The following is a 25479-nucleotide window of genomic DNA, read 5'->3' as shown; positions in this document are numbered from 1 at the left end:
GGGAGATAAGGTATTGCTCCATCGACCTGCATGTGGCCTCATCTTGATGGTAGAGGAGGCCATTGACGACACGTCGGAGTGGGAATGGTCTGTGGAATTGAACTGTGTGGCCATCTCCCAACGGGATCCCATCACCAGCCACATCTTCCCCTCGCCCCCCCCCCCACTCTCAGCTTTCCGCAGAGATCGCTCCCTATGCGACTCCCTTATTCATTCATCCCCCCATCCCTCCCCACCGACCTCCCTCCAGGCACATCCCTGCAAACGGAAGAAGTGCTACACCTGATCCCATACTTCTTCCCTCACCACCATCCTAGGCCCCAGACAGTCCTTTCAGGTGAGGCACCACTTCACCTGCGAGTCAACTGGGGTGATATACTGTATCCGGTGCTCCCGATGTGGCCATTTACACATTGGGGAGACCTGTCGCACACTGGGAGACCGTTTCGCCGAACACTGGCACTCGGTCCTCCAGCAGTGGCAGGATCTCCCTGTGGCCACACACCTCAATTCCACTGACCACTCCCACTCCGACATGTCTGTCCATGGCCTCCTCTACCATCAAGATGAGGCCACACGCAGGTCGATGGAGCAATACCTTATCTCCCGCCTAGGTAGCCTCCTACCTGCCGGCATGAACATCCAACTCACAGACCTCTGTTGATACCCCTGCCCCCCACCCTTACCCCATCCCTATCTATAATTTTAGTCTGATTCCCTTTCTCTCTCTTCCCCCCCACTATAATCTCCCCCAGCCCTACCTTTCTTTCTCTTTTATTTCCCATAATTCTCCACCTTCCCCCTAGCCCATTTCCCTCCAGCCTATCACTTCCCAGCTCTCTATCCCTCCCCCCACTTCTTATCCCCTCTCCACCATCCCATGTTACTTCACTCCTGATGAAGGGTTTCGGCCCAAAACATCGTCACTACCTCCTCCCATAGATGCTGTCTGGCCTGCTGAGTTCTGCCAGCATTTTGTGTTTTCATCTATTTCCAGGATCTGCAGTTTCACTCGTGTTGCCTATTCAATGTAAAATATACTTTCTTTATACTGCATTATTTTGAATTGAATTAAACTTTAATAATTAAAACTATTCTAAATTTACTAATTGTATGAAATTAATAAAACCCAAATCACTTTATTTATTCAATCCAGATTGATGACCCTATTCAAACAGTGGGGTTATGTAACATATGACTGGTGTACACTGAGGGAGCAGGCCCATTTTCCAATGCTCGTGCATTGTGCCCAGACTCATTTCAAGAACAGACAAGCTGACATCTGAATTCCACAAGGTAAAGCACAACAATGAAGGTCAGGAACAAGCTGTAAATTCACCTAGTCAGCTGGTTGTTCCCTGTGGAAGCACAGGCTCAAGATCAGCTTGACCTGATCCACGGATTTTAAATAAGGAAATTGTTATTGGCTTTGATAGCAAGCTGAATAGAAACAGGCTGTTGGTAATATTAGCATGCATGTTTTCATACACATCTGGTTATATATGGCTAAAGTACACAAGCTTTACACAAATGGGCTTAGGCAGGGTGGTATAACAGGACATGGAGTTTCGAGGAGGCAGGCAAAGATGCTGTGATGCACGAGCCAGGAATGGAAAATGACACCGACGCTGACACAGATTTTGAACTCTTTATGTTGAGTGTGCCTCATCTGATAACTCAATCTGAGCTAAATGACCTGGTCAGAGACTTGGTTTGTCAAAGGCAAAAGTAGAATTACTGGGTTCAAGACTGCAACGATGTAGTCTGCTGTCATCAGGCATAAAAGTTTCCATGAAGGGTTTTGATATTTCAATAGTTCCATTTAATATCAGAGTAATGTGTACAATATACATCCTGAAATACTTTTTCTTCGTTGACATCCATGAAAACTGAAGTGTGCCCCAAAGAATGAATGACATTTAAAATGTTAGAATTCCAAAGCTCCCCCCAACTCTTCCCTCTCACGCACAAACATCAGCAAAGCAACAGCCCTCCCCAACCCCCACCCACTTCTGCAAAACAGCATCAGCATCCTCCTCCCACCAAACATGCAACAGCACGGCTCCCAATAATGACCATGATCTGCAGTACAACACAAACTAATTGCTCACCTGACAATTTGACATGCCACAGGTTCTCTCTCTTACTAATAAAGAAAAAAAGAGGACAGCAAAGACAAATGCTTCCCAGAGCAACTGATTCCAAGATTAAGGAAGGCATTTTTGTTGGTTCACAAATCAAACAGGTCATCGATGACAGGCAATTCGAAGAATTTCTAGTGGGGCCAGAGAAAATCACATGGAAGACACTCAAGGATATTGTTAAACATTTTCTTGGCAACTACAGAACACCAAGCTACGCATAGCTGGTTGACATGTTTCAGATATACAAAACCATGAAGTGAAACATTTCACTAAAAATTCATCTTCTGCATTCCCATTCAGAATCCTTCCCCGCAAAACTTGGCACTGTCAGTGATGAGCACAGTAAACACTGGAGTTCTGCAGAAATGGCACCAGGGCAACTGGAATCCTGGCTGATCATTGTCAGACACTTAAGCTTTAGACAGAGTACAAACAAAAATCATCAACAAAACATTTCAGGTCAGTTGAACTATTGCAAAGCGTCAGTACCGTTATGCAATTAAATGCATTATATTCAATAAAAGTTAATTTCTTGTCTCTCCAAGTAGTCTGAGATTATATTTGTGCTCAGTTTCCAGCAGTCTATCATAAACAAAAAGAAAATTCCTCAGAATTAACTTTTATTGAATATAGTGCATTTAATTGCAATACATTGATTTATTTTATTGAATTACAGATAATTTAGTTCACAGTTACAGTCACATAACACAGAAACTTGCTCTTTTGACCCACTTGTCAATACTGGCCACTAAGTACCTAACAGTACTGTTACCTTCTATACATTCAAAACATATTTTTAAAAAACTAATAGAAAAGAAACAAGAGATCCAGGAATGCAAGTCAAACTTTGTCTTTACTATTAAGCGAAGTGCACACGTATCACGTGATAGTGCCACGACGTATGCCATTTATTTACTTTCACATATAACCTGCAATGCACTATGTAAATAACAAATAATGCTTAATCTAGCAATATATTTACAATATTACTCAAATATTACTAAAATATTAAACACACGAGTACCAACTCTATTTTCCAGTACTTGACTCATACATGTTCTTTACATGCACACCTATATAATCCTTTCCTGTACTAACTTTCAGACAGTGCATCAAAAGTTCAACAAACCTTGGGTGAAAAAAAAATCAAATCCCATCTAAATGTCCTGTTTTGCTTTAAAGCTGATAATTTATTTCAAATTATCAATTTTATCAAATAATACAATAAAATTAATAATTTTAAAGCTGATATTATTTTAAATTATACAGGTAATTTTAAATGAACACATTTATCATATTGTATTATACTTGATTATTTAGAATAACATAAAGGATTTATCAAATTCCACAGGAAGCCTGTGTGCCACTGATGTATTACTTTGAATTGCCTACTTCATTTGCAATATTCCAGCTGGAGTTTCTGAGTAGTATTTTCTTCTCTTCCAGGAAAACTCTGACCATCAATATAAAACATGCACTCAGTGGCTACTTTATTAGGTACAGGAGGTACCTGTTAAAGTGGCCACTGAATGTATTTCTGTATGCTGATGGAAGGTAAATGCATTGTTAGCACTCATTTATAAAGCACTAGAATATGTAAGAAAGCATGTTATGCTGAGGCTTTCTAAGGATTTGGTCAGACCTCACCTGGAGTACCGTGAGCAGTTTTGGGCCCCATATCTAAGAAAGAATGTGCTGGCACTGGAGATGGTCCAGAGGAGGTTTATGAGAATGTTCCCAGCAATTAAAGTGTTAACATACAATATAAGGAATGATTGATGCCTCTGAGCCTGTATTCACTGGAGTTTAAAAGAATGAAGAGGGGATGCCATTTAAACCTAATGAATATTGAAAAGCCTAGATAGAGTGGACAAGGACAAGATGTTTTCCAACAGTGGGAAAGTCTAAGACCAGAGGGTACAGGCTCAGAATGGAAGGATGTACCTTTAGAACAAAGATGAGGAGGAATTTCTTGAGCTAAAGACTGGCAAATCTGTGGAAATCATTGCCATAGATGACAGTGAAGGCCAGGTCAGTGGAGATTAAGTTTCTTGATTAGAAAGGGTGTCACAGGGAGAAGGCAGGAGAAAGGGGTTGAGAAGGAATAATAAATAAGCCATGATCAAATAGGGAAGGCTTGATGGGCTGAATATCTAATTCTGCTCCTGTGTTTTATGGTCTTATCTTTCATCATTAAATATCTTCATAAATCTGTCATTTTCAAAGGCTTTCCCAATAAATGTAATGTGTGTGCTTCTAATTGAAATTTTGCCTACTTAGGTCACATTTGAAAATTTTTGCACAATCTGTTCCTGATACAAGGCTTCATACTGCAAACTGTAGTTTACAGATGTCACGCTAGCCAGTTATAAAATTTTGTGCAAAAGTAAATCTGGCAAGTTGCCCATTGATTTTTCTGTTGATAATGTTTGTTACTGTACTGTTGGACAATCTTAAAATAGTTATCCTTTCCAAACAAGAGTTCCTTAGGTCATTTGCTCAAATTATATTTTTTTAAGCACTTTGATAATTTGACTTCAATCAGAAGGTACAGGTTCACTTAAAAGCTGGCAGCCTTCCAGCCACCTCAGCACCTACATTGCTCTGGTGGATTCCTCGTGATTTCCCAGCTCTCAGGCTGGGCAGTCTGCCCATTAAACTTCACTTGTGCAAACAGAAGTCTCTGGGACCTCAGTAACTAAACCCTTACATTGAAATTTAATTCAATTAATTTGAATTTTGCCAATTGTTCTTATTTTAGTGATTAGTCTTAAATTTTGTTCAATAAATTTTATTTCATTCATTTTTAAAAATATACTCCTTTATGTAATAGAGGAGAATAAACTGGGAAATGTTGCAAGTACCTTCACTTCCAGCTTCCAGTGAACCCAATAGGTTCATCTTTACAGCATTTTGATAGCCATGGGCAACTTCTCACATGTACCATGATGTAGTCATGACATATTTTAGTGATTACATCCTGAATAAAGGCCATATCATTCATATATTGTTCCTCACCAAGAATCGCATTAGAGAATTATACCCTGAATATCCTGGGCCAAAAACAAAGTCCTTTCATTTCCTCCTCCATCTTCATTACCTGATGATTTTACTCTTCTTCCTTTCAATCAAGCCTTCCACCCTGGAGAATGCCATTAATACAACCATGTGTGGCATCAGATGTTCTGTGCAGAAGATTGAAAGAGCACAACTTCAGCTTTTTGTCACCTAAAAACTACATCTCCAGCAGTGCTGCAATCCCTCAGGATTGCATGGAGTGCTTACCTAAAAAATCCTCTTGCTGAGGACTCTAGAGTAGAACTTGAATCCACAATCTTCTGACTTGGGGGACAAAATGTTAACATAGAAATTCAAATATAATTTTTAATTTATACACAATATGAGGACATTTAAGGGATGCTCAACACTACAGGATTCATGATGCAAAATCCCCCAGAAGCCCCTTTTCTATGTACACTATTTTACTGCTGAACTCTTTCATGAAGTGCTGTACAATGTGTATGGTGAAGGTGAAGCTGCTATGAACATAACAGCGGAAAATGCTGAGCTTTGGGTGATGCATGACCACAAACAGCCATGCATATTAGCTTTAGAACATAGAACAATACAACATGGGAGCAGGCCCTTTGGCCCACAATGTTAAATTAAACTGATATGCTTGAACATGAACTATATCCCTCCATTCCTTGCATCTTCATGTGCCTATCTGCTTCTTAAATGACACTATTCTGTCTGTTTCCACCACCATGTCTGGTAGCATTTACCACACAATACTTACCACATTGGGTAAAAATTTATTTTCCTTCTCTTGCATTAAAGATATGTCCTCTAGTATTTGACATTTAAGCTCATGGAGAAATACTCTGGCTATCCTATCCATGTCCCTCAGAATTTTATAAACCTCTAACAGTTCTTCCCTCAGCTTTTAACACACAAATTTGTTCAACCCATCCTCGGAGCTAACACACTCTAATCCTAAAGAGTCTCCTCTGCACTCACTCCAAAGCCTCCACATTGTGCCTGTACTGGGGTAACCAGAATGGCACACAATATAAATAAATGTTAAATTATACGGTATCAGTTTTTAAAAATGCAGTATGTTTACTTCTTCAAATACAAAATGTACACGCTTGAGACAATTCATGAGATTACAGGTAACTATTTCCGCACGATTCTAAATATTTTGAACTGTTTTCATTCATTACTCTGTACAACAGTGCAATTGAAGATAACAATTTCTGTTATACAAATATGTGAAAAATAATGAATAATGTATTTGTTACCCGTGAGCCTGCAGATAAACAGTAATGCCACAAATTAATTACAAATGGCGCCACAAATCAATTACAAATGGCTCTCTGTTATACCAACTTTAAACATAACTTTCCATTTTAGTGTTACTTAATTGGGTGCAGATGAGCCTTTAATGTTACTAAACATCCAAAGTGACATCATTCTAAATACATATATAAAATCCTATAAATTACATATTAGGATATGAACTCAGAGAATCACCATTGGGAATTAAGTCACAGTTGAAACTTGAAACTGAATAAAATTATAACAACTTATATGATATGTGAATCACTTTGCACTTATTAATCCTATATTTATACATCATTGCAATATGTTGGTGGTTCTGATGCCACATCTGTGTTTTAAGTCGCAGAACAAAAAATGTATTAGTTGACTGCCTCATTTATGATCAATGTTTAATGGATTTAGATAGGCAAACTAGCTGCATAAAGTTAAAAAGCATGGGAAAATAGTTCAAGTTCCACAATTAAATAGCTAGTTGTACACAAATATGAAATTTATCATCACCTAATGTTACCCAAAGCAAGTTATAGGCAGCAACCACTTTCACAAATCTAATTTTTTTTCGGCCAACAACTTTGCCTCACACATGTACAAATATGAGAATTAGAAATGGAATAATTTTGAATATATTTTCATTATTATATGTTCCATAGTCTTGAAATATAGTGAGGATGTAACTGTACAAAGGCTTATTGCATTCACATCAAATCTCTTCATTTTGGCAGAGCAATTAAACCATAACTTTACTGAAATTATAGGAAGAGGAATCTAGTCCATCTCATTAAATGTGCTTGTAACAGTACTTGGTAACTTTTAAGTCTATAAAAGGAGACAAGGATCAACTTTAAGACATCATCTTCATTGTGACAGTACATTAAATTTTGATGCATATTTCAACTTAAGTGCAACAATTATAAATGTTTGAGATTCTGCTGAAATGAAAAAAAAAGTCTTTCTGAATTGCTGTGGGAAACATCCAGAGTTGATCATTTTTATTATCTTGTCTGAAGCCCACACAAAAAGTGACTTGTCAACATAACTCACTTGCTGTTCAGTAGTTCATTTGTTTGTTCATCGCTTGGAGGTCAGGGTCAGGGTAGATGACACTCTAAAGATCTGAGGTAGCATGTTGCTCAACTGGTAGAACATTTCTTCTGAAATACTCTGTTAATATAAAATTATATTACCATTTATATTCCATGGTACGGAGCACACATTGACAGCATTATTCATACCTATTCAATGTAAGGGTGTGAAATTGATTGTTGCAGAGTGTGAAGGGCTTCAGGATGTTCTTCACTGGCTGGCTGCAATTTGCACTCTATTTGCCAAAAATAAGCTTTGCACATACCTAGTTAAGATATATGATGACGTTGTTTCCCAGAGAGGAATGCAGATTTTCTCAAAAGTGTCTATGATGTTCAATGGACCAGTGCAATTTTTAAATCTAGTTTGTCACTGCAGCTGAATTTTACTGTAAGTGAACAACCTTTTAAAGCTTCAACTCTGGGCGTCTGTCCATTCGGATTTCTATCACTCTTGCAGTGTTAGGCATGACTTCAACCATTTTGGCACCAAGATCTGGAAATTTGTCCTTCATAGCTCCTTGACAGAAAGTTTGCCTTTGCTAAATGGTATAGTTGAATACATTTCATTTAAAAAAAACCTTAAGGGACATGGCTATGAAAGCTGTGAATATATTGCTTAGCTTTGTTGAGGCTGATAATTTTACATTCCTGTTCTTCTGATGGTTTCACGTTGCAGGAGTGTCTGTTGATACGCCAGATACCAACATGAGAAATCACAACATGAATTCCTGTTCATATAGGTTCTGATATGTTACAAAATAAAATAATAGAGAAGAACTGGGTCATCCAATCTATTGTGCTATTCCGCCATTTAATAAGATCATGCCTATTTTTAAATCACTAAATCCACTTTCTTATGCTAAACCCATATTCCTTGATTCACCAGATATCCAAAGAGCTGTAGATAATTGTCCTTGGATGTATATTCAGTGACTGAGACTTCATAGTTCTCTACTCTCTGGAGAACAAAAATCTTTGCATCAAGTTGGGAAGTACAAGGAATTTGAAGGTATTGGCAATCTTGAATATTACCTTTAGTCCCCACCAGACACTCAGCTCTCACTTGCAGCTCCAATTAGTTGCTTACATGTGACAGCAGCTACACCCCAGCACACTACTTTAATGGGGAGGCCAAACCAGCTGAGGATAGCTGGTGAGTCTTATAGCCCAGTGAGATAGAGACATGCTTGTCCTAGCATGCTAAATCACCTCCATTGGATGGGGCAGATGAAATTTACAGTGACAGACAATGGCAAAGATGGCTGTTCTGTAACAGTTTATGGAGAGGGTATGACGAGACACAGAAGAAGTCATGGTCATCCACTGCAACCAGGGAAGGCCCCAATTTTTGTCTGCTAACCAATCCTCAGTCCATAGTAGTATATTACCCCCAATTTCATGTGTTCTTGTTAATAAATTCTCAAGTCTATCTTAACCACGTCCAATAAACTACATTTAGTGATTCCCTCTGATCTCTTATGCTAATTACAGTCTTAATAATCTCTTAAAAATTTGTGAAATGAGACTTTACTTTCAAAAGGCAAAAAAAAAACTGTTGGAGGAATCCAGTGCACCAGGCAACATCCACAGAGGCATTTCAGGTTGGATTTTCAGTATCAAGTATCACAACCTGGTTTAATATTACCAGCATATTTTGAGAAATTTGTTATACAGCAGCAGTACATTGCCATACATAATAATAAAAATTGAAAATCAATGTAAGTTCAGGCATTTTCCCCTTCCTTTCCAGTCCTAAAGAAGGGTCTCGGCCTGAAACAGCAACTGTTTGCTGTTTTCCATACATGCTCCCTGACCTGCTGAGTTCCTCCAGCATTTTGTGTGTGTTACTGTAAATTAGAGTATATATATATATATTTAAAAAGTTAAATAAAACAAATAGTGGAAATAAAGAAAAAAAACTGTGAGATAGTATTCATGGGTTCAACGCCCATTCAGAAATCTGATGGCAGAGGGAAGAAGCTACTGTGCCCAATTCTATTATTATTTGATAACTGTTCACTACCACAGCTTTAGTAATAGATTCTTTAATTTCCCCTACTATGGGTGTCCGGTTAACTGGGTCAATACCCCAGCTTCCCCTCTACCTCTGTTTTTAAATAGAAAGGTTAAATTTGCTACCTTGTAATCTTATGCCTTCAGGCATTCATTGCATTATTAAAATCTCTAACAAAGCAAGATAAATAAACCAATACACACCGGAACTATTCTAGAACTACACTATTTCCAGGGTTTCTGTGCTTACTTTTGAGAAGAGAGACACAAAATATTTGTTTAATTTTTCTGTCATTTCCTTATTTCAAAATACATTTCATTTCCTCTTGGTTTGACAGGGATTCGCATTAACTTGGGCTAATGTTTTTCTTTTTACATAATGTATCTAATGAAGCTTTTATAGTTAATTTTTACATTTCTCATCAGATTACTATTGTATTCTGCTCTCTCTTCCCTTACAAACATCTTGGTCCTCCTTTGCCAAATTCAGAAATTCGCTCAATTGTCTGGCTTGCTGCTCTTTTGGGGAACATTTTAGGTCCATTCCTTTGATGTAACTCCTCTGCTCTTTGGTCATGGCTCAACCACTTTTCCAGTTTATTTTTTGTCTTAAACAAATACATTTTAATATCAACCATGTATTAATACTTCAAATGCTAGCTGTTGCTTATTTATTATAATACCTTCCAATGCTATTTCCCAATCTGCCATACAACCCGCCATTCCTTTCTAGTGTGGTTAGTGTAGATTTAAATTCTCATTTCACATTGGACTAAATCACTCTCAATCGTTATATAAATTTATAAGCAGAAATGTTTCCCTCAATCTTTACTCAGGTGGTAGCCAGTACTGACACTGCAACATTTAGAATTGTTTCAAAACTATTCTAAAAACCTACTTTTTTAACATTTGACCAATTTACAGGATTAATTAATGCCAGCTGATATTTATTTCATTTAAACAATGTGGTACATTCAATCCCTCCAAGACCGCAACCCCTTTGTCGTGGTTTGGAGGCTTGTGTGCCTCAGTGACCCGAAGATCTATGTTGGCTGGGGTCAAGGCTTTGTGCTTCGGCTCATGGTAGAGTCACCATGCTAAACAGGTCAAAGGGTAGAGGCCAGACTAGAGCAGTCTACCGATCATCCAGGTTTGGGGGTTCAACTCAGGGCTAACAACCATGACTGGTAAAACAAAATCATTACTGAAACAGCAATAAAGAATCCTTCTACATCTGAATGCAACAGTATTCCTGGCTCTCCACCTGGGACTTGCATGACTGACAATAGTGAAAACCGAGTGGAAGCTACTGACATGATGAAGGAAGCCACGAACATCACCAGAGTTGGAGAACCACCATTGTTGTCCTAAATACCAGCAGCATAACATGCAGAAAGTAAGCAAGCTTTGTCTTTATGCCAGCGATGTAATGAGCAGTAAGTAAATAAGTATATTCAATTACACTTTAATCTATATAATGTTTGTCCTATGATTTTTAATTGTCACATTTTTATGACTATTTTGATTTAATTTTACAATCAATGTAAAGCACTTTGAGCCTGCACCTTATGTATGAAAAGTGCTATATAAATAACGTTATTATTATTATTACATTAACTGAAGAAAATGTAGTGTTTGAAATTAAAATCAAATAGATAGATTTAGATGGCTCTTTGCCAGGCCAGTTTGTCATACATTATAAAGATTAATTTTCCGCAAAGTCCAGTCTTTTAAAATGCAATGGGCATCAGGGTGAAGGACACAAGTAACTAGACTGTCAACAATTCAATATTTATCTATGAATTACAGAATCCACTATAATGGGATATAATTTAAAATCAAAGCTTGTATGGAACCTCATAAGCTATAGAAAATTTACCTGCATATTGAACATTACAAAAATGATCCTCCTCCCCAGTAATAGTGGCAGGGCAAGGAAATAAGAGTGTTATGGTACTGTTTGAGAGATCTGTACAGAAACAGGCAAAAGCCATGCCATTAATTATTATCCTGCCTACAAACGACAAAAGAGGTGAATTGGACTATTGGGTCCATACTGTTCCCATGCCCAACAAATCCCCTTGGTTTCTTTTTTTTTAAACCAATAACCTACACCAAGAGGTGATTTACATTTGCCAATTCAAACAACAGCAAGACTTGGGAATGTGGGAGGAAACCAGACTACACAGAAAGAACCCATATAGTTTTAGGTGAATGTGCAAACTCTGTACAGATGACATCCAAAGTCAGGATCAAACCTGGGTCCCTGAACTATGAGGCAGCAACACCAACTGCAGAGCCATGATTGATAGGTACCGGTGCAGGAACTGATACCGAGGCCAAGGAGTCCAAAGCTTCTCTACAGTGGGTCATGACCTTGGAATAATAAATCTAAAAATATCCAGTTTGCAGATCCTAGCTCCCAAAGATATTAATTAACTTATGTTACATGTTTCTTGGCAAATATATAAAACACATGTATTAAAATAAATTAACAATGGTTAAACATGGGATCTTAATCCATGGAAGATTTAACATGTGAACAGATGCATCATTACAGAATATATTCCATGGGTGAAGGCAAGAATTCATAGGAGAGGAGAAAGACAGTCCTCATATCCTTTTATAAAGGAATGGAGCTGCAGAACATGATTCTAAAGCAAACATACAGGTTTAAGTATTTAGAGATCTAAAATTTAAACTGTGTCTTTAGCATTTCAGTGTTTCTTTGTAAACTTAAAAAAATTAACTTTTGATTAGTTCACTTCAAGGGATGAAAGTCTGGTGAGTAGATCAAACAATACAAATATATGACCTTTTTATAAAAAACTTATTCATGAGAAAAAAAAGTGTTGCTGTTAGGTTAGCATTAATTATTCCATGAATTGAACAGCTATCTAGGCTATTTCAGAGGACAATTATGAGTTGCAATGAGTCTCACATTATAAGAGGCCATCTTTATGGAAGCCAGTTTCCTTTCATAAAGGAGTTTTTCCAACATAATTTTTCATGTCTTCCTTTATTGATACCAGCATTTATTCTAGGCTTTCCTTTCATTAAAGTAAAAACTTTAATGAAAGTAAAAACTTATTGGCTCCAATGCCAATATAGCAGCAAAGCTTAGGGATGTGGGAGAAAGCTGTCACACCAAAACAAAATCGTAAATTCCACACAGACAGTGCAAGGTCAGAATTGAACCTGGGTCGATGGAGCAGCAAAGCAGAAGAATTTAAGCTACTCACCATTGTTTAATTTGGATTATGTCAGGCTCCTGAATTACTGGTTCACTAATATAACCATTATAGCCCAATCAAAATAGAGCTACAACCTGTATTCTGCAATTACTGCTACATAAGAGAATTTCATAATGCTCCATATATCTCTATAGTTCATGTCCACAGGAAGCACTCCACTTTCTTGAAGCTTGAGGGTTACTGAGCGACTGGAGACACTACAGGGCATAATAGTAGGTAAAAGTTTTATGTCTGCCAGGATTCAGAAAATCATCACAAGTAAATTGAGATCCATAGAGCAAATGGTAACAATCTGCAAAGTTTGGAAAATGCAAGCAATCAAGGAATCCCCTATGAGTTTGGGTCCTTCGAGATATTGTGAATATTGGCAAGAACTGCACATAAAACATTGCAAAGGATTCAAATGTAGTAATTGTGGATTTGATGATCGTAAGTAAGAAGCCAGTTTTTGTGATCATCATCATGAGAATAGTGGGGTAGGTTGCATTATGTGTGCTAGGATAAGAGAAGGTGGAGAATATCATATGAGAAGGGAGATGACGGGGGTGTACAGGGAATAATGAGACATCATCCAGATGTAATGAAGTCTTCAGTCCTGTGTGGGACCCCAGAGCGTTGAGCTCCTATGTACTTAGAGCACCTGAGTCGGTTAATTGTTACTTAGTGAGAGACATTAATTATTTAGAGTTCCTAGTGTTTTTCTTAAGCAACTCGGTCTCCTGGTGCTTTCTGTTAGAGCTTGTTGAGTTTAAATTGATAGGCTTGGGGATTCCATGTATTTGTATTATTTAAGCAGATGCCTGATTAGCACTAATCACGGGATCTTAGTTTTGTGACCTTTTCTTGTGGCGTTGCTCGTCTGAACCACCGATGCTCTTTTTGAATTATTATGAATAAACTCTAGTCATTGTCTCTACATCAGAGTCTGTCTTTCTTCTACACTTAGGATCCGATATTGCCAGAGCACTTAGCGACACCAGATCATCCATTGCTTAAAGTTCAAGTGAAGAAATTAAAAAGCCAAAATTTCAAAAGGTTATTATCATCTCTGGATTACTTCTGCTATTGGGAATAACTTAAGTGGACAGTATTCCACTTAATTCATAATATCTCTGGAATGACTAAGTGGACCCTGGAGTGTTGATAGGAGAGGGATAAAAAAAACAACTATATTTGCATGAAAGGTTGCCACAAGAGAAAGAATGAATATTGGTAGAGATCGAAGAGTAAACTGGGGAGTAATCAAGGGAACTGTCACTTCAGGATGCTGAAAGGGGAGATGAGATGGTGTGTCTGGTAATGACATCTTGTTGAAGGTGGCAGTAAGTACAGAGAATGATCCATTGAATGTGGAATAGCAATTCAGCAGCATTTCTTCAACTTAGTGTATGGAATTCAGTGCTGATGATGTGGTCTCTACTACATTGGGAAAATCAAACACAGAGTAGGTGACCACTTTGCTGAACACTTCCACTTAACCAACAGCTCCCAACCATCTATCACCTTAACTTGCCACAGTATTTCATTCCTACTCTGACCTCTACAATTTTCCAATGAAATCAAATGTACCTTGACATCTGGCACCTTATCTTCCATCCAGGAACAATGAATTCAACAAATTCAGATAACTAGCTTATCCATTTGAAGCAAACTAGCCAGTTTGGTTGAAAGTTATGCTTTTATAGCATTTTTTTTATCTCTACAGATGACACCCATGAGCGTTTTCAGCATTCTCTTTTATTTCAGATTTTCAGCATTGCAGTATTCTGAATCTCACAGCTTCACTATTGTTTTCTGTATTCCTCTCCTCTGCCTTTATTCAATTTCCATAAAAAAATGAAACTGATGACTATGACACAACGTTCATTCAGCTCTGTCCACTTCTAGCACCACAATTTAGTAGATTGTGTAAAAGAGATGTTCTAGTATGATTCCCAAAGGAAGGATTAGTTGTGTGCAGACAGGAGTTGACAGAAATGTTTAAAATCATGAATATGAAAATTTAGATAGTCTAAGAGTCAACAGTAGATGACATGGAGTTATGGTGAACAACCTGTCACAATTACAAACAAAACTTTTCTACATGGGTGTTTTGGTTTTAGGATAGTAGGATAGGATAAGTTCAGTAACAGTCTTCGAAAGGGAACAGCATTAATAACTGGAGAAAATATTTCCTAGATATGCAGAGTGCAATGAGACTAGCTGGATCATTCTTTAAAAGAATAACTTCACCTACAATTGAATGATTTTCTTTTGTATTACTCCAAGATATGAACATGGCTAACTCTGACCATCAGCTACCTTAATTAATACACATGAAAAGCTCTGGGTGTCAGTTCAACCAATAATGGCTCTACCCTGAACTCCACTGTTCCAAGCATTGATTACTTAGTTATATTTTCCCAGTGATGTTAGCAATTGTGCTGATTTAAACAGCACTAAAACATAAATTGTGAAATTATTCTGTATAAGTATTAATTGGAATGACATTCGTTTGTCTGCTATTTAGACAAGTTAATATGTTTAAACAAATTATCCTACAAATAACGGTCTATAAACTATGCTCAGTGGTCAATTTTCTGCTATAATGTATTTTTTCCACTAATTATAATGAACATTAACTGTTTGACATATTTGTGATTAAACAATTGGAAATTATAAGTGAGGTAAAAAGTGCATAGAGATATAATTTTAGAATCTATGCTACAAACCAAGTACATTAACTTACAGCATACTGTTTTTTAGGTCATAATGCTATGCACACTGAGGTATTGTGGTGAAGGTGGGGAAAAGACCTTGGTAGTTGTATACTGGCTGCAGCAACCCTACCCAGTTCTAGTTGTTCTGTGTTTAGCAGAAGTGGCTGCTTGGTTGAGATCAAGGATGCAACAGAGCCAGGGACCTAAGCTGACTAAATATCCCCTTGACATAATAATGAAATTCCCCAAGTCTGGCTCCCTTAACTGCAGAATTGTTCAAATATTCATCCTTATGTAGGATCTATCCATTGATAGTACCATGTTACTCAATTAATCACCAATTCAATTTGGCTGCAAAGGATTTGACATTTTATGTTGTTATGAATCACTTCATCTACTGATAATAGGGCCATTGTGGACCAATATAATTTTGTGTTTATTATAAATCAGCATCAATTACATTGTGATTTTAATGACCAAACCAATTTTACACCAGCAATACACACAAAATGATGGAGGAACTCAGCAGGTCAAGCAGCATCCGTGGAAATGAACAAGCAGTCAATGTTTATGAAGAAGAGTCCCAGCCTGAAATGTTGACTGTTCATTTCCATAGATGCTGCCTGACCTGCTGAATTCCTCCAGCATTTTGTGTGTGCTGCTTTGGACTTACAACATCTGTGGAATTTCTTGTGTTTAAGACTTCAAACCAGGACTTTATTTAAACTGGGAAATATTATTTATTCAAAATGTTTGATATGTGGGTAAGTTAGAAGCAATTTCCAAATAAGTCTGTTGCACTTTAAATATAAATACATATCCCATTGTCTGGAGAACCAAAAACATTTCAACTAAAACGTTTGGAGTTAACTTCTGCAGTAATCAATAGCCTTAGAGAGTGTGTGATCTTCTTGAAGTATTCATTCCCTTTTATCTTAACTAGATATTTTCATGGTGTTCAGAGAATCACATCATTCTTATAGATGGACCTTGCTCCCAATTATGTGCTGTGAACCTTTACCTCTCCAGGAATTTTTAACAAATCAGGAGTCAAATAGAAGAGTCTTTTCACTGAATTTAAACTTACAGATTCTACTTGTAAAGGGGGCTTCTTCTTTTTTCTTTGTTACTGTGTATGTAATCAACATAGTTTCTTTGTTTTGTTAAAAGCAGGAATGCTTCTTTATTGCGAGAGAGTGCTGGAAGCTTGTTGGGGTTAAAATTTACCGATAACGAGAATTGTATTCCTTTGTAAACCAATTGGGATTAATGTTGTTCTTTCTTCTGAGTCTGTAAGCTATTGTTGGCGGGCTTTTGGGGAGATCGGCATGAGGGGTTGAGAGAGAGAGGACGCGATGCTGTAAGCTGGGCGAGGAATGGACCCCAAGTGGGGGTCCAAGGCCAGGAGGTACTCCGAGGAGAGGAAATGAAGCTAGATGTGCTTGGTTGACCACTTTGGATGGTCCTAAGCTGTGAGTCGAGGAGTTCAGAGGGGATCGAATGGTGGCCAGAAGACTTCAGTAATTGAGCTCCAATGGTTGTGCACGAAGTAGTTTGGACTTTGATAAGTTTGGCGCCTTTTCTTTATTTTTTTCTTCATGTATACTGTATTGTTATTAATCACTTAGCTATAGTAACCTTTAAATTGTACTCATTTAATCACATATGGTGTACTGTCTGTTTTTGGGCGAGGCAGGGACATCACACAGCATCCACACCAGCTGATTACCCAGTTTGGAGGGGCTGAAGGCTGCGCCCCCTAGACGAGAACAAGCTGAGCCAGCCTGAGGCGACCCAGGGGGTTACATTGTGGGGGCTCGTCCGGGATTGATTTCTGTGGAAGCTGTGTGATCACCTTCTTTAAATTATGTCTGTGGTGAAGAGCTGGTGTGCCTTTGTGGGTGTGCGATTGCTGGTTATCACTGCATGTGTGTTGGGTGAGTTGGCTGCTGTTGGTAGCCCGGAGGACGTTGTTTGAGTTCTGACTAGCGCTGACGAAATGGTGGTGGGACCATGGGTTGCCCGTACTGTTTGGAGAGAGAGGAGTGACAGGTTGGGATATTTCAGCAGTGGTAGGCTCCGCCCAGTTGTTGGAATAATGTCCAGCCCTAAAGGGGCGGAGGCGTGGGCGGAGCAGACCTCTCAGTTGTTGGGTGAGTGGCAGTGTTTGGCTGAGGGAAAGCGACAGGGTCTGGTTGAAAATTTGAGTAGGCGGGCTGTTGCCGTTGTTAGAACTGTTGGGCGCAATTACCTCGAAGTGACAGCTGCCAGTTCTGGGAAAGTGTGGGAAAATGTGTGTGGTTCGACTGGAAGTCAAATGCCGCAGCTGGGGGGCTCATCATATCTGTGGCAGGAGATTGGTGGAAAGTTTTTAGGGTATCCCTTTTGGCTAGGGGGGCAGATAAATTGCTTGCGGTGCCAAGGGGATCTGTCAAGGGGATCAGTTGTTCCGTTGATCCGAGAGGTGTTGAGAAACTTAGAGGAGGCCCAGTGGGGGAACTGCTTGGGGTCTCTGGGGGAGCACGTTCCCAGCAATGTACCGAAAGCAGCAGACCCTATTCCTGAAGGCTTAGAGGGACCACGCGCACAGGTGTTGTTACGGATGGATGGAAGTCAAGTTAAAGCCATCCTTGGCACCGGGGCGCCAGTTAAGTTGCTGTACAGTTTGTTTGATAACCGTTATTGGAAGCATTTACCCTTGACGACATTGAGGACACTGGAGATTTGGGGTACCAGTGCCGGTGATTATCCAGACGACGGTTGTTGGTCAGTGAAAATGGAGTTCTTAGAGGCAAATGTGGAGGTGACTGAGGTTTGTGAATCGTTAATACTGATGTGTCCGGACACTGTTGAGACGGGCAGCGTTTCAGTTCTGGAGAGAACCAATATCCTGCTGGCGTGCTTGGGGGACCTGCCCGGAGGAGGCGGGTGAGAGCTGTTTGGAGGCATTGTCGATGCACCCAGAGTTTCGAGCTGCTTGTGCAGACGTGTGTAGCAGCATTGGGCCGATACCGAATTCAAACAAGAGCCGGTGGTGCTATGGCCTGGGGGAAGTATCTGAGGGTGAGACCCTCTTTGTGGATGCTGCAAAATACCACAAGGGAGGGGAGTTGACTGCTGAAGACACCTCGGTGAGAGAGAGGTTGAGGCGACTGGCCCCTGAAGCCGTGGAAGACGTAGGCAGCGTGTGTGTGGATTATATTGCGCTGAAGAGGCGCACTGTCAGTGACCAGAATATGGCCCTGAGGGCCAAAGAGGCGATGGCCTGTCTGAGTGGTGCGAAGTGGTTTAAGGTGCTGGATCTGAGGAGTGGATGTTGCCAGATCCCGATGAGTGAGGCCGACAAGGAGAAGACAGCCGTTATAAGTTCCCTAGGAGTCTTCCGGTCCGAAAAGATGCCACAGGGCATATCCGGAGCCCTTGCAACCTTCCCGCGGGGCATGTGGAAGACCATGGGGGATGTGGAGGCGTTTGCAGTTTTGGCATATGTGGATGATCTCTTGGTATTTGGATTTGCCTCAGGAGAATATGAAGTGAGGTCGTTGCAGGAGCGGCTGAGAACTAAGAGTTAAAGTGTTTTCTGGACACGTGCCAGGGCTGGCGAAGGTCGCAGCTCATGAGTGACTGTCTCTACGGAATCAAGTTTGAAATGAAGATGGAGAGACTGGAGAAAGTGATCTGGAACCATTTGGAAGACTTACAAGTTGGAGAGAACGAAGAAAGTTGTCTGACTGAGGGCAACAGCAAACTGAGAACCTGGAGAGTGGAGTTTACGGAGGTGAAGAAATTACAGACAAATCTCAGAAGAAGGAAGCGGAAGCTTGAAGGGAACCTGAAGATGACCATCGACAGTTCAAATGAAGTGCAAAACCTGAAAGTTGATCTGGAAGAAGTCATGAGGAAGAAAAAACTGGAGAGAAGTGAAGTGAATACTGAACTGGAGGCTGACCAAACTGTAACTGCTGCTTTTCAGGTCAGGGTGGAAGAAGCTGTTGTAGTAACTCCGTCCCAGATTGAGATGGCCAGGATGCGTGAGTCAGAGCTGCTGAGCCTGTGGACAGAGTTGCAGGGGCCAGAGAAGAAGCTGATATCTCAATTGCAGGAGGCTGAAGAGATTGCAGGAACAGTGCAGGCCACGTGTTTCCGGTTGGAGAAGATCAAACAGCAGTTACTGATTGCAGAAATGAGGAAGAATACAGATTCGATGGATAATGTGCTGGATGTGTGGTACATGCTGCCTTTTGCTGACTTTCCCTTGATTGAGGAAGAGACCTTTGGCCCTTCTCCCATTGAGTCAGGTGTAGTGGGGGGGGGTTAGCTGTGTGCAGTGTGGGGCATGAATGAGAGGTTGAGAGAGGAGTTGGTAGCGGGCCCGAGGTATCCGCAGTTGTGTCTGAGCCTGAAGGGTTTAGGTGAGGGGGTACAGAGGTCTCAGAAGGGTTAGGGAACTCCCAGATAGTTGGCCTATGTAGCGCCTGAGGAACAGGGCGTGAGGTTTACTGTGTGGGGAGGAGATGTCACTGTTTGTGCTTGGGTTATGGTGTGTTGGCAGGAAAGGTGGCGAGTTATTTAATAGTCATGAGGACATGACTTTTATTTGGTGGGGGGAGAGTGTAAAGGGGGTTTCTTCTTTTCTCTTTGTTACTGTGTATGTAATCAAAATGGTTTCTTTGTTTTGTTAAAAGCAGGAATGCTTCTTTATTGCGAGAGAGTGCTGGAAGCTTGTTGGGGTTAAAATTTACTGATAACGAGAATTGTATTCCTTTGTAAACCAATTGGGATTAATGTTGTTCTTTCTTCTGAATCTGTAAGCTATTTTTGGCGGGCTTTTGGGGAGATCGGCGCGAGGGGTTGAGAGAGAGAGGACGCAATGCTGTAAGCTGGGCAAGGAACGGACTCCAAGCAGGGGTCCGAGGCCAGGAGGTACTCCAAGGAGAGGGGATGAAGCTAGATGTGCTTGGTTGACCACTTCGGATGGTCCTAAGCTGCGAGTCGAGGAGTTCGGATGGGATCGAATGGTGGCCAGAAGACTTCAGTAATTGAGCTCCAATGGTTGTGCACGAAGTGGTTTGGACTTTGATAAGTTTGGCGCCTTTTCTTTATTTTTTTCTTCATATATACTGTATCGTTATTAATCACTTAGTTATAGTAACCTTTATAAATTGTACTCATTTAATCGCATATGGTGTACTGTCTGTTTTTGGGCGAGGCGGGGACATCACACAGCATCCACACCAGCTGATTACCCAGTTTGGCGGGGCCGACGGCTGCTCCCCCTAGACGAGAACGAGCTGAGCGAGCCTGAGGCGACCGAGGGGGTTACATACCAAAGCTTAACTTTCTTAACAATCTTTCTTCACAGTACAGTAAAAATACACACCCCGAGACAGTGGCAATGGGCATGAACTGATAACATTACTGAACAGCAAATAGATTACAAAGATGAAAGGTAACTCTGAAGTAGCTATCTCCATTGAAAAGGGTAAATTGCGTTAGTTATTCTAAACCACAATTTAAAGATTTAGTAGATTATGCCATGGCCAGTACTGGGTTCACATCTCAGATACAACCCCGTCAAGGAAGGTATTTACTTAGTCTACTATGATTCCACCTCCCATTACCCTTCTTCCCCTCATTTTCCATGAAGTAACCTACAGTCCTGCTCTCATACTCTGGATCCTTACAAACCCATCACAGGCTGATCTATTGAATAATGCTCCACCAATCACCACTGCACTCATCCTTCCAACCAACCACTGGTTGCAGTTCTGGTAACTACTAAGTTACAAATGACCCCAAGATCAGTCACTTCATAGATCTACTGATCCTGATATGATTCCAATAAATGACATTCCTTCCCACTCCTGGGTACTCTCCTACCAAATCACCCAGAATCAGCTCAAGTTTATCCCAACTTTCATCAATTTCCTGAATAAGTCTTTAGTATGCAAAGGACAGATGTTCAATAGCGCCAAATAATTCTGGTCCTGAAATGTTTACTCTTTTTTTCTCCACAGATGTTGCCTGACTAGCTGAATAATTCCAGCATTTATAAACTTATGTCAATATTTAAGCTCAGTCTTCCAGAATGAAAAATTGTTTCTATAGGTATAATTTTGTGTTTACTGCAAATTACCTAGTCTCTTATTTTAGAATTTTTTTTTTATTACCTTATTCTGTCTCAGTACATTTAACAACAAGGACCTGGAACACCATTTTAATACCCTTATACTTTGCTACAAATGAAATAAATTAAGACAGAGCCCTCAACAAGATAGCATGATATGTTGAAGAGGGAAGTGTAAAGATAATTCAACAACTTCATGCATGAGCAATGTTTGGCTGCAGTGTGTATCATTGCAGTTTGTTGCCCGACTACTGAGACAGCTCCTCCCAAATGTCTGCCATCAGGAAGGATAAGGCCACTGGCTGCTCTTCAACAGTTGCAGACTCCCCTCCAAGGTCAACACAGTCCTGACTTATAAATTTCTCATTGTTCCTTTTTTGCCGCTATATCTAAATTCTGGAATACTCTACCCAGCAGAACTATTAACCAAAACAGGTTCAAGAAGGCAGCATGCCAATACATTATGGCAATTAGGGTTGTCAATAAATAAAAAATATATTCTTAGGTACAGCACTGACTTTCCTCTATTGGAAATATAAACTGTTGATAGTATTTCAGAAGCTACCATAATAATCTTAAGACTTAGCTTTTAGCCAAGACTCAATTTGAAGAAAGCAGATCATGGGTTCAGAATTGTGTGACCTAGAAGCAATGAATAAATGATATACATGCTGCTCTTTAGATGAAAGAAAAAAATGTAAGTGGAGTAAAAATGGTGTAGATTAAGTTAGAGAAAGTCGTTTAAAATTCAAAAAAGAAAAAGGTGAATGGTAGAATTGTGAAAAAAGGAATGACAAAAAATGAAGGGGCTAACATAAGAGGAGCATTTGACAGCTTTGGGCCTGTACTCACTGGAATTTAGAAGAATGCAGGGGGATCTCATTGAAACCTACCAAATGTTGAAAGGACTAGATAAGGTGGATGTGGAGAGGATGTTTCCTATGATGAGGGTGTCCAAAACTAGAGGGCACAACCTCAAAATTGAGGGGCAATCCTTTAGAACAGAGTTAAGGAGGAATTTTTTTTAGTCTGAGAGTAGTGAATCTGTGGAATGCTCTGCCATAGGCAGCTGTGAAGGCCAAGACTGTGGGTATATTTAAAGTGAAAATTGATAGTTTCTAATTGGTCAGGACATCAAAGGTAATGGTGAGAAAGCAGGTGTACAGGGTTGAGTGGGGTCTGGAATCAGCCATGATGGAATGGTGGAGCAGACTCAATGGGCTGAATGGCCTAATTATGCTTCGACATCTTATGGTATTTTATCTTTGATCATCAAGGCACCAGAAGTACACACTGTCTTTCAAGTATTGCCATGGGCCCTCAACATCCATTTGAATCACCATTCACTTTGTTTCTTAGCCAACAATTTGCATTTCTGATAAAGGGATCTCAGTGCTGTACCTAAGAATCTGTTTATTTATTTTATTTATTGACAACCCAAACTGCCAACAAGTATTGGCATACTGTCTTCTTAAACCTGTTTTGGTGAAGGTATTCCTACAGTTCTGCTAGGTAGAGTATTCCAGAATTTAGATACAACAGCAGAAAAGGAACAATGAAAAATTTACAAGTCAGGCTATGCAGCCTTTGGAGGGGAGTCTACAGCCATCAAAGTGCACCTGGTACCCTTATACTTCTTGATGGCAGAGGTTTGAGAGTCTCAGAGTCTGGGCAAGTAACTGCGATGAATTTTATTAATGATACACACTGCAGCCAAACATTGCTCATGAATGAAGTTCTTGAATTATCTTCACACTTTCCTCTTCAACATAGTTTCCAAACATATTACTCAATATACTTACATTCTGCGCAACTGGAAGTAATTCTAGACTAGTTCAGAAGACCTCCACACTTGTTTTTGTGGCATTAATTGTTCAAAAATGCATCCCGTACATGAGTAATTGAGTATGTAATCCAACTACAAGTGAATTCGTCATTACTCAAAACTTGTCCAAAATTACTTTGGCAATTGTATACTTATGAGTGGCCAAGTGGGGATGACTAAGGGTTTAAATTTTTTACTGAATGTTTAATATTACAGGCCCAGCTATCCATTCAATCAAAAAGGAGCTTCAGGAAAATCAGAGACCTATGTAATACTAGAGTTCTTGTGCAATTTTAAAATCCAAATGGACAGAGCTTTCACCATGAACGCTTTATTCAAATGACCAGGTCTGAGAAGGCAAGATTTCAAGTTACTTTTATGGCACCAGAAGGTGTAGAGGTGATAAAGAGATTTTGGGGAGCTGCATGGGGAGCCACTACCACTTTGATAATGTCAGCCATTTTAAATACCTATTATGTCCTTTTTTTCTGCAATGGCTGACCTCTAGGCTTTTAACGCTGCTTTGGTCTGGACTCCAATGAGATTAGATTCCTCCCAATTTCTGCTTATTACACATTTTAAGAGGTTCTCTTCTACAAAATAGACTGGTGGGTCTTGCTACCCTATCATGTGCTCTGCTGGCATACCCTCCTTGTTGACTACTAAGTATTACAGACTTTTTTTTGCAAGTAGTTAATGCATTTCACTTGACTAACTGAGAATGCTGACATTTCCAACCCAATGAGCATGGGAGGAGTTTGTAACTATCCAATTTGAGTATCAGAAACCAAACCAGTCACTGAGGTTAGACTTGGATCTTCAGTTAAGAGGTTTACTTGGTAAAATCATATTTCTTCCAGTTTAATAAAGAACTAAGGCATGAAAGAACCTATTCTCGGTATCCACATTTTTCAGCCAGAGTCATCTGAATTTGGTTTATCGTACTCGCTTTAATTGCTCGCATGATTTGTGTTTTTTTTTCTCTCTCTCTCTTGTGCATCGGGTGTTAGTCTTTTATTTATTTCATTTCTTTAATTGGGTTCTTTTGGGTTTCTTGCTTTGTGGCTACCTGTAAGCAAACAAATCTCAAGTTGTATAATTGATACATTCTTTGATAATAAATGGACTTAATAGTAATTTTGCGATGAAGATGCGGTTATTGTCAAAAGAGCTACAGTGCCAGTAAGCTGAAAAAAATTAACCTCATCATTTTTATAATATAGTTTTCAAATTAAATTCTGAAGTTCTTATACTTATTGACAGGAGAACGCCAATACTAGATGTTTTTATTAAGTCTTCATCATTCTTGAGGAATAATTGTTTGGTCCTCCTAGGACAGCAGAAACCACGGATACTACCATGACTCCAATAACTGAACATTGTATGGTAACATCAATGTAGATTTTGACTTGTCAAAACAAGATGAAACACACAAGAATTCTGACTCTGGCTATAAACCTACACATGTTCTCAACGTGGGTGATAGGGATAAAACTAGCCCACATTTCTGTGGCTGACTTTACATGAATGTGGATCTGCAGGTAAAAAGAACTTTGAGTACTATATATGGCTATCTACCCCACTGCCAAAACACCTATCTGAGAGAGATGTTGAACTGCATGTTTCGCAAATCAAACTCTCTCCATAGATATGAATTTAAATAAGTTATAATATTTTCTATATTTCCAGAATTTCTGTTGTAGTATCTTCACTTTGGCTCTTAAGTTCTGCAGGTTTTACAAAGAATGGAATGCTCCAACAGTAAAAAATTGGTACTCTACCTGTGGTACAAGGAACTGGACTGTACGAGAAGTTCCTCCGTCCCATGATGCCATTTCCATCATAAAACCTAAAATAAAGATAATATACACCGTCACATGTTTAACATACACTGTACATATATTGTAAGAACATGCACATAAACTAGAATTGTGTGGTCATAAATGGGTCAGTGACCAATGGCACGAATGTTGAGAAAAGAAGCTAAC

The 25479-nt window shown here is 39.5% G+C and overlaps 1 protein-coding gene across 2 annotated transcripts in view; it reads right to left on the bottom strand.

Moving 5' to 3' along the window:
* Positions 1-6242: 6242 nt before the first annotated feature.
* c13h12orf4 (chromosome 13 C12orf4 homolog) overlaps positions 6243-25479 on the bottom strand; it is a 69537-nt gene continuing 50300 nt past the window's right edge. For both annotated transcript variants that reach the window (XM_059987482.1, XM_059987481.1), the window contains exons 13-14: positions 25273-25340; positions 6243-7649 (exon numbers count right to left, since the gene is read on the bottom strand). In XM_059987482.1, the coding sequence (XP_059843465.1) occupies positions 7557-7649; positions 25273-25340 (161 nt within the window). In that variant the 3' untranslated portion in view covers positions 6243-7556. The remainder of the gene's footprint in view (positions 7650-25272; positions 25341-25479) is intronic.

Source organism: Hypanus sabinus, chromosome 13, assembly GCF_030144855.1.
Source record: "Hypanus sabinus isolate sHypSab1 chromosome 13, sHypSab1.hap1, whole genome shotgun sequence".
Lineage (NCBI taxonomy): Eukaryota > Metazoa > Chordata > Chondrichthyes > Myliobatiformes > Dasyatidae > Hypanus > Hypanus sabinus.
This window is presented reverse-complemented; position numbering and strand designations above follow the sequence as displayed.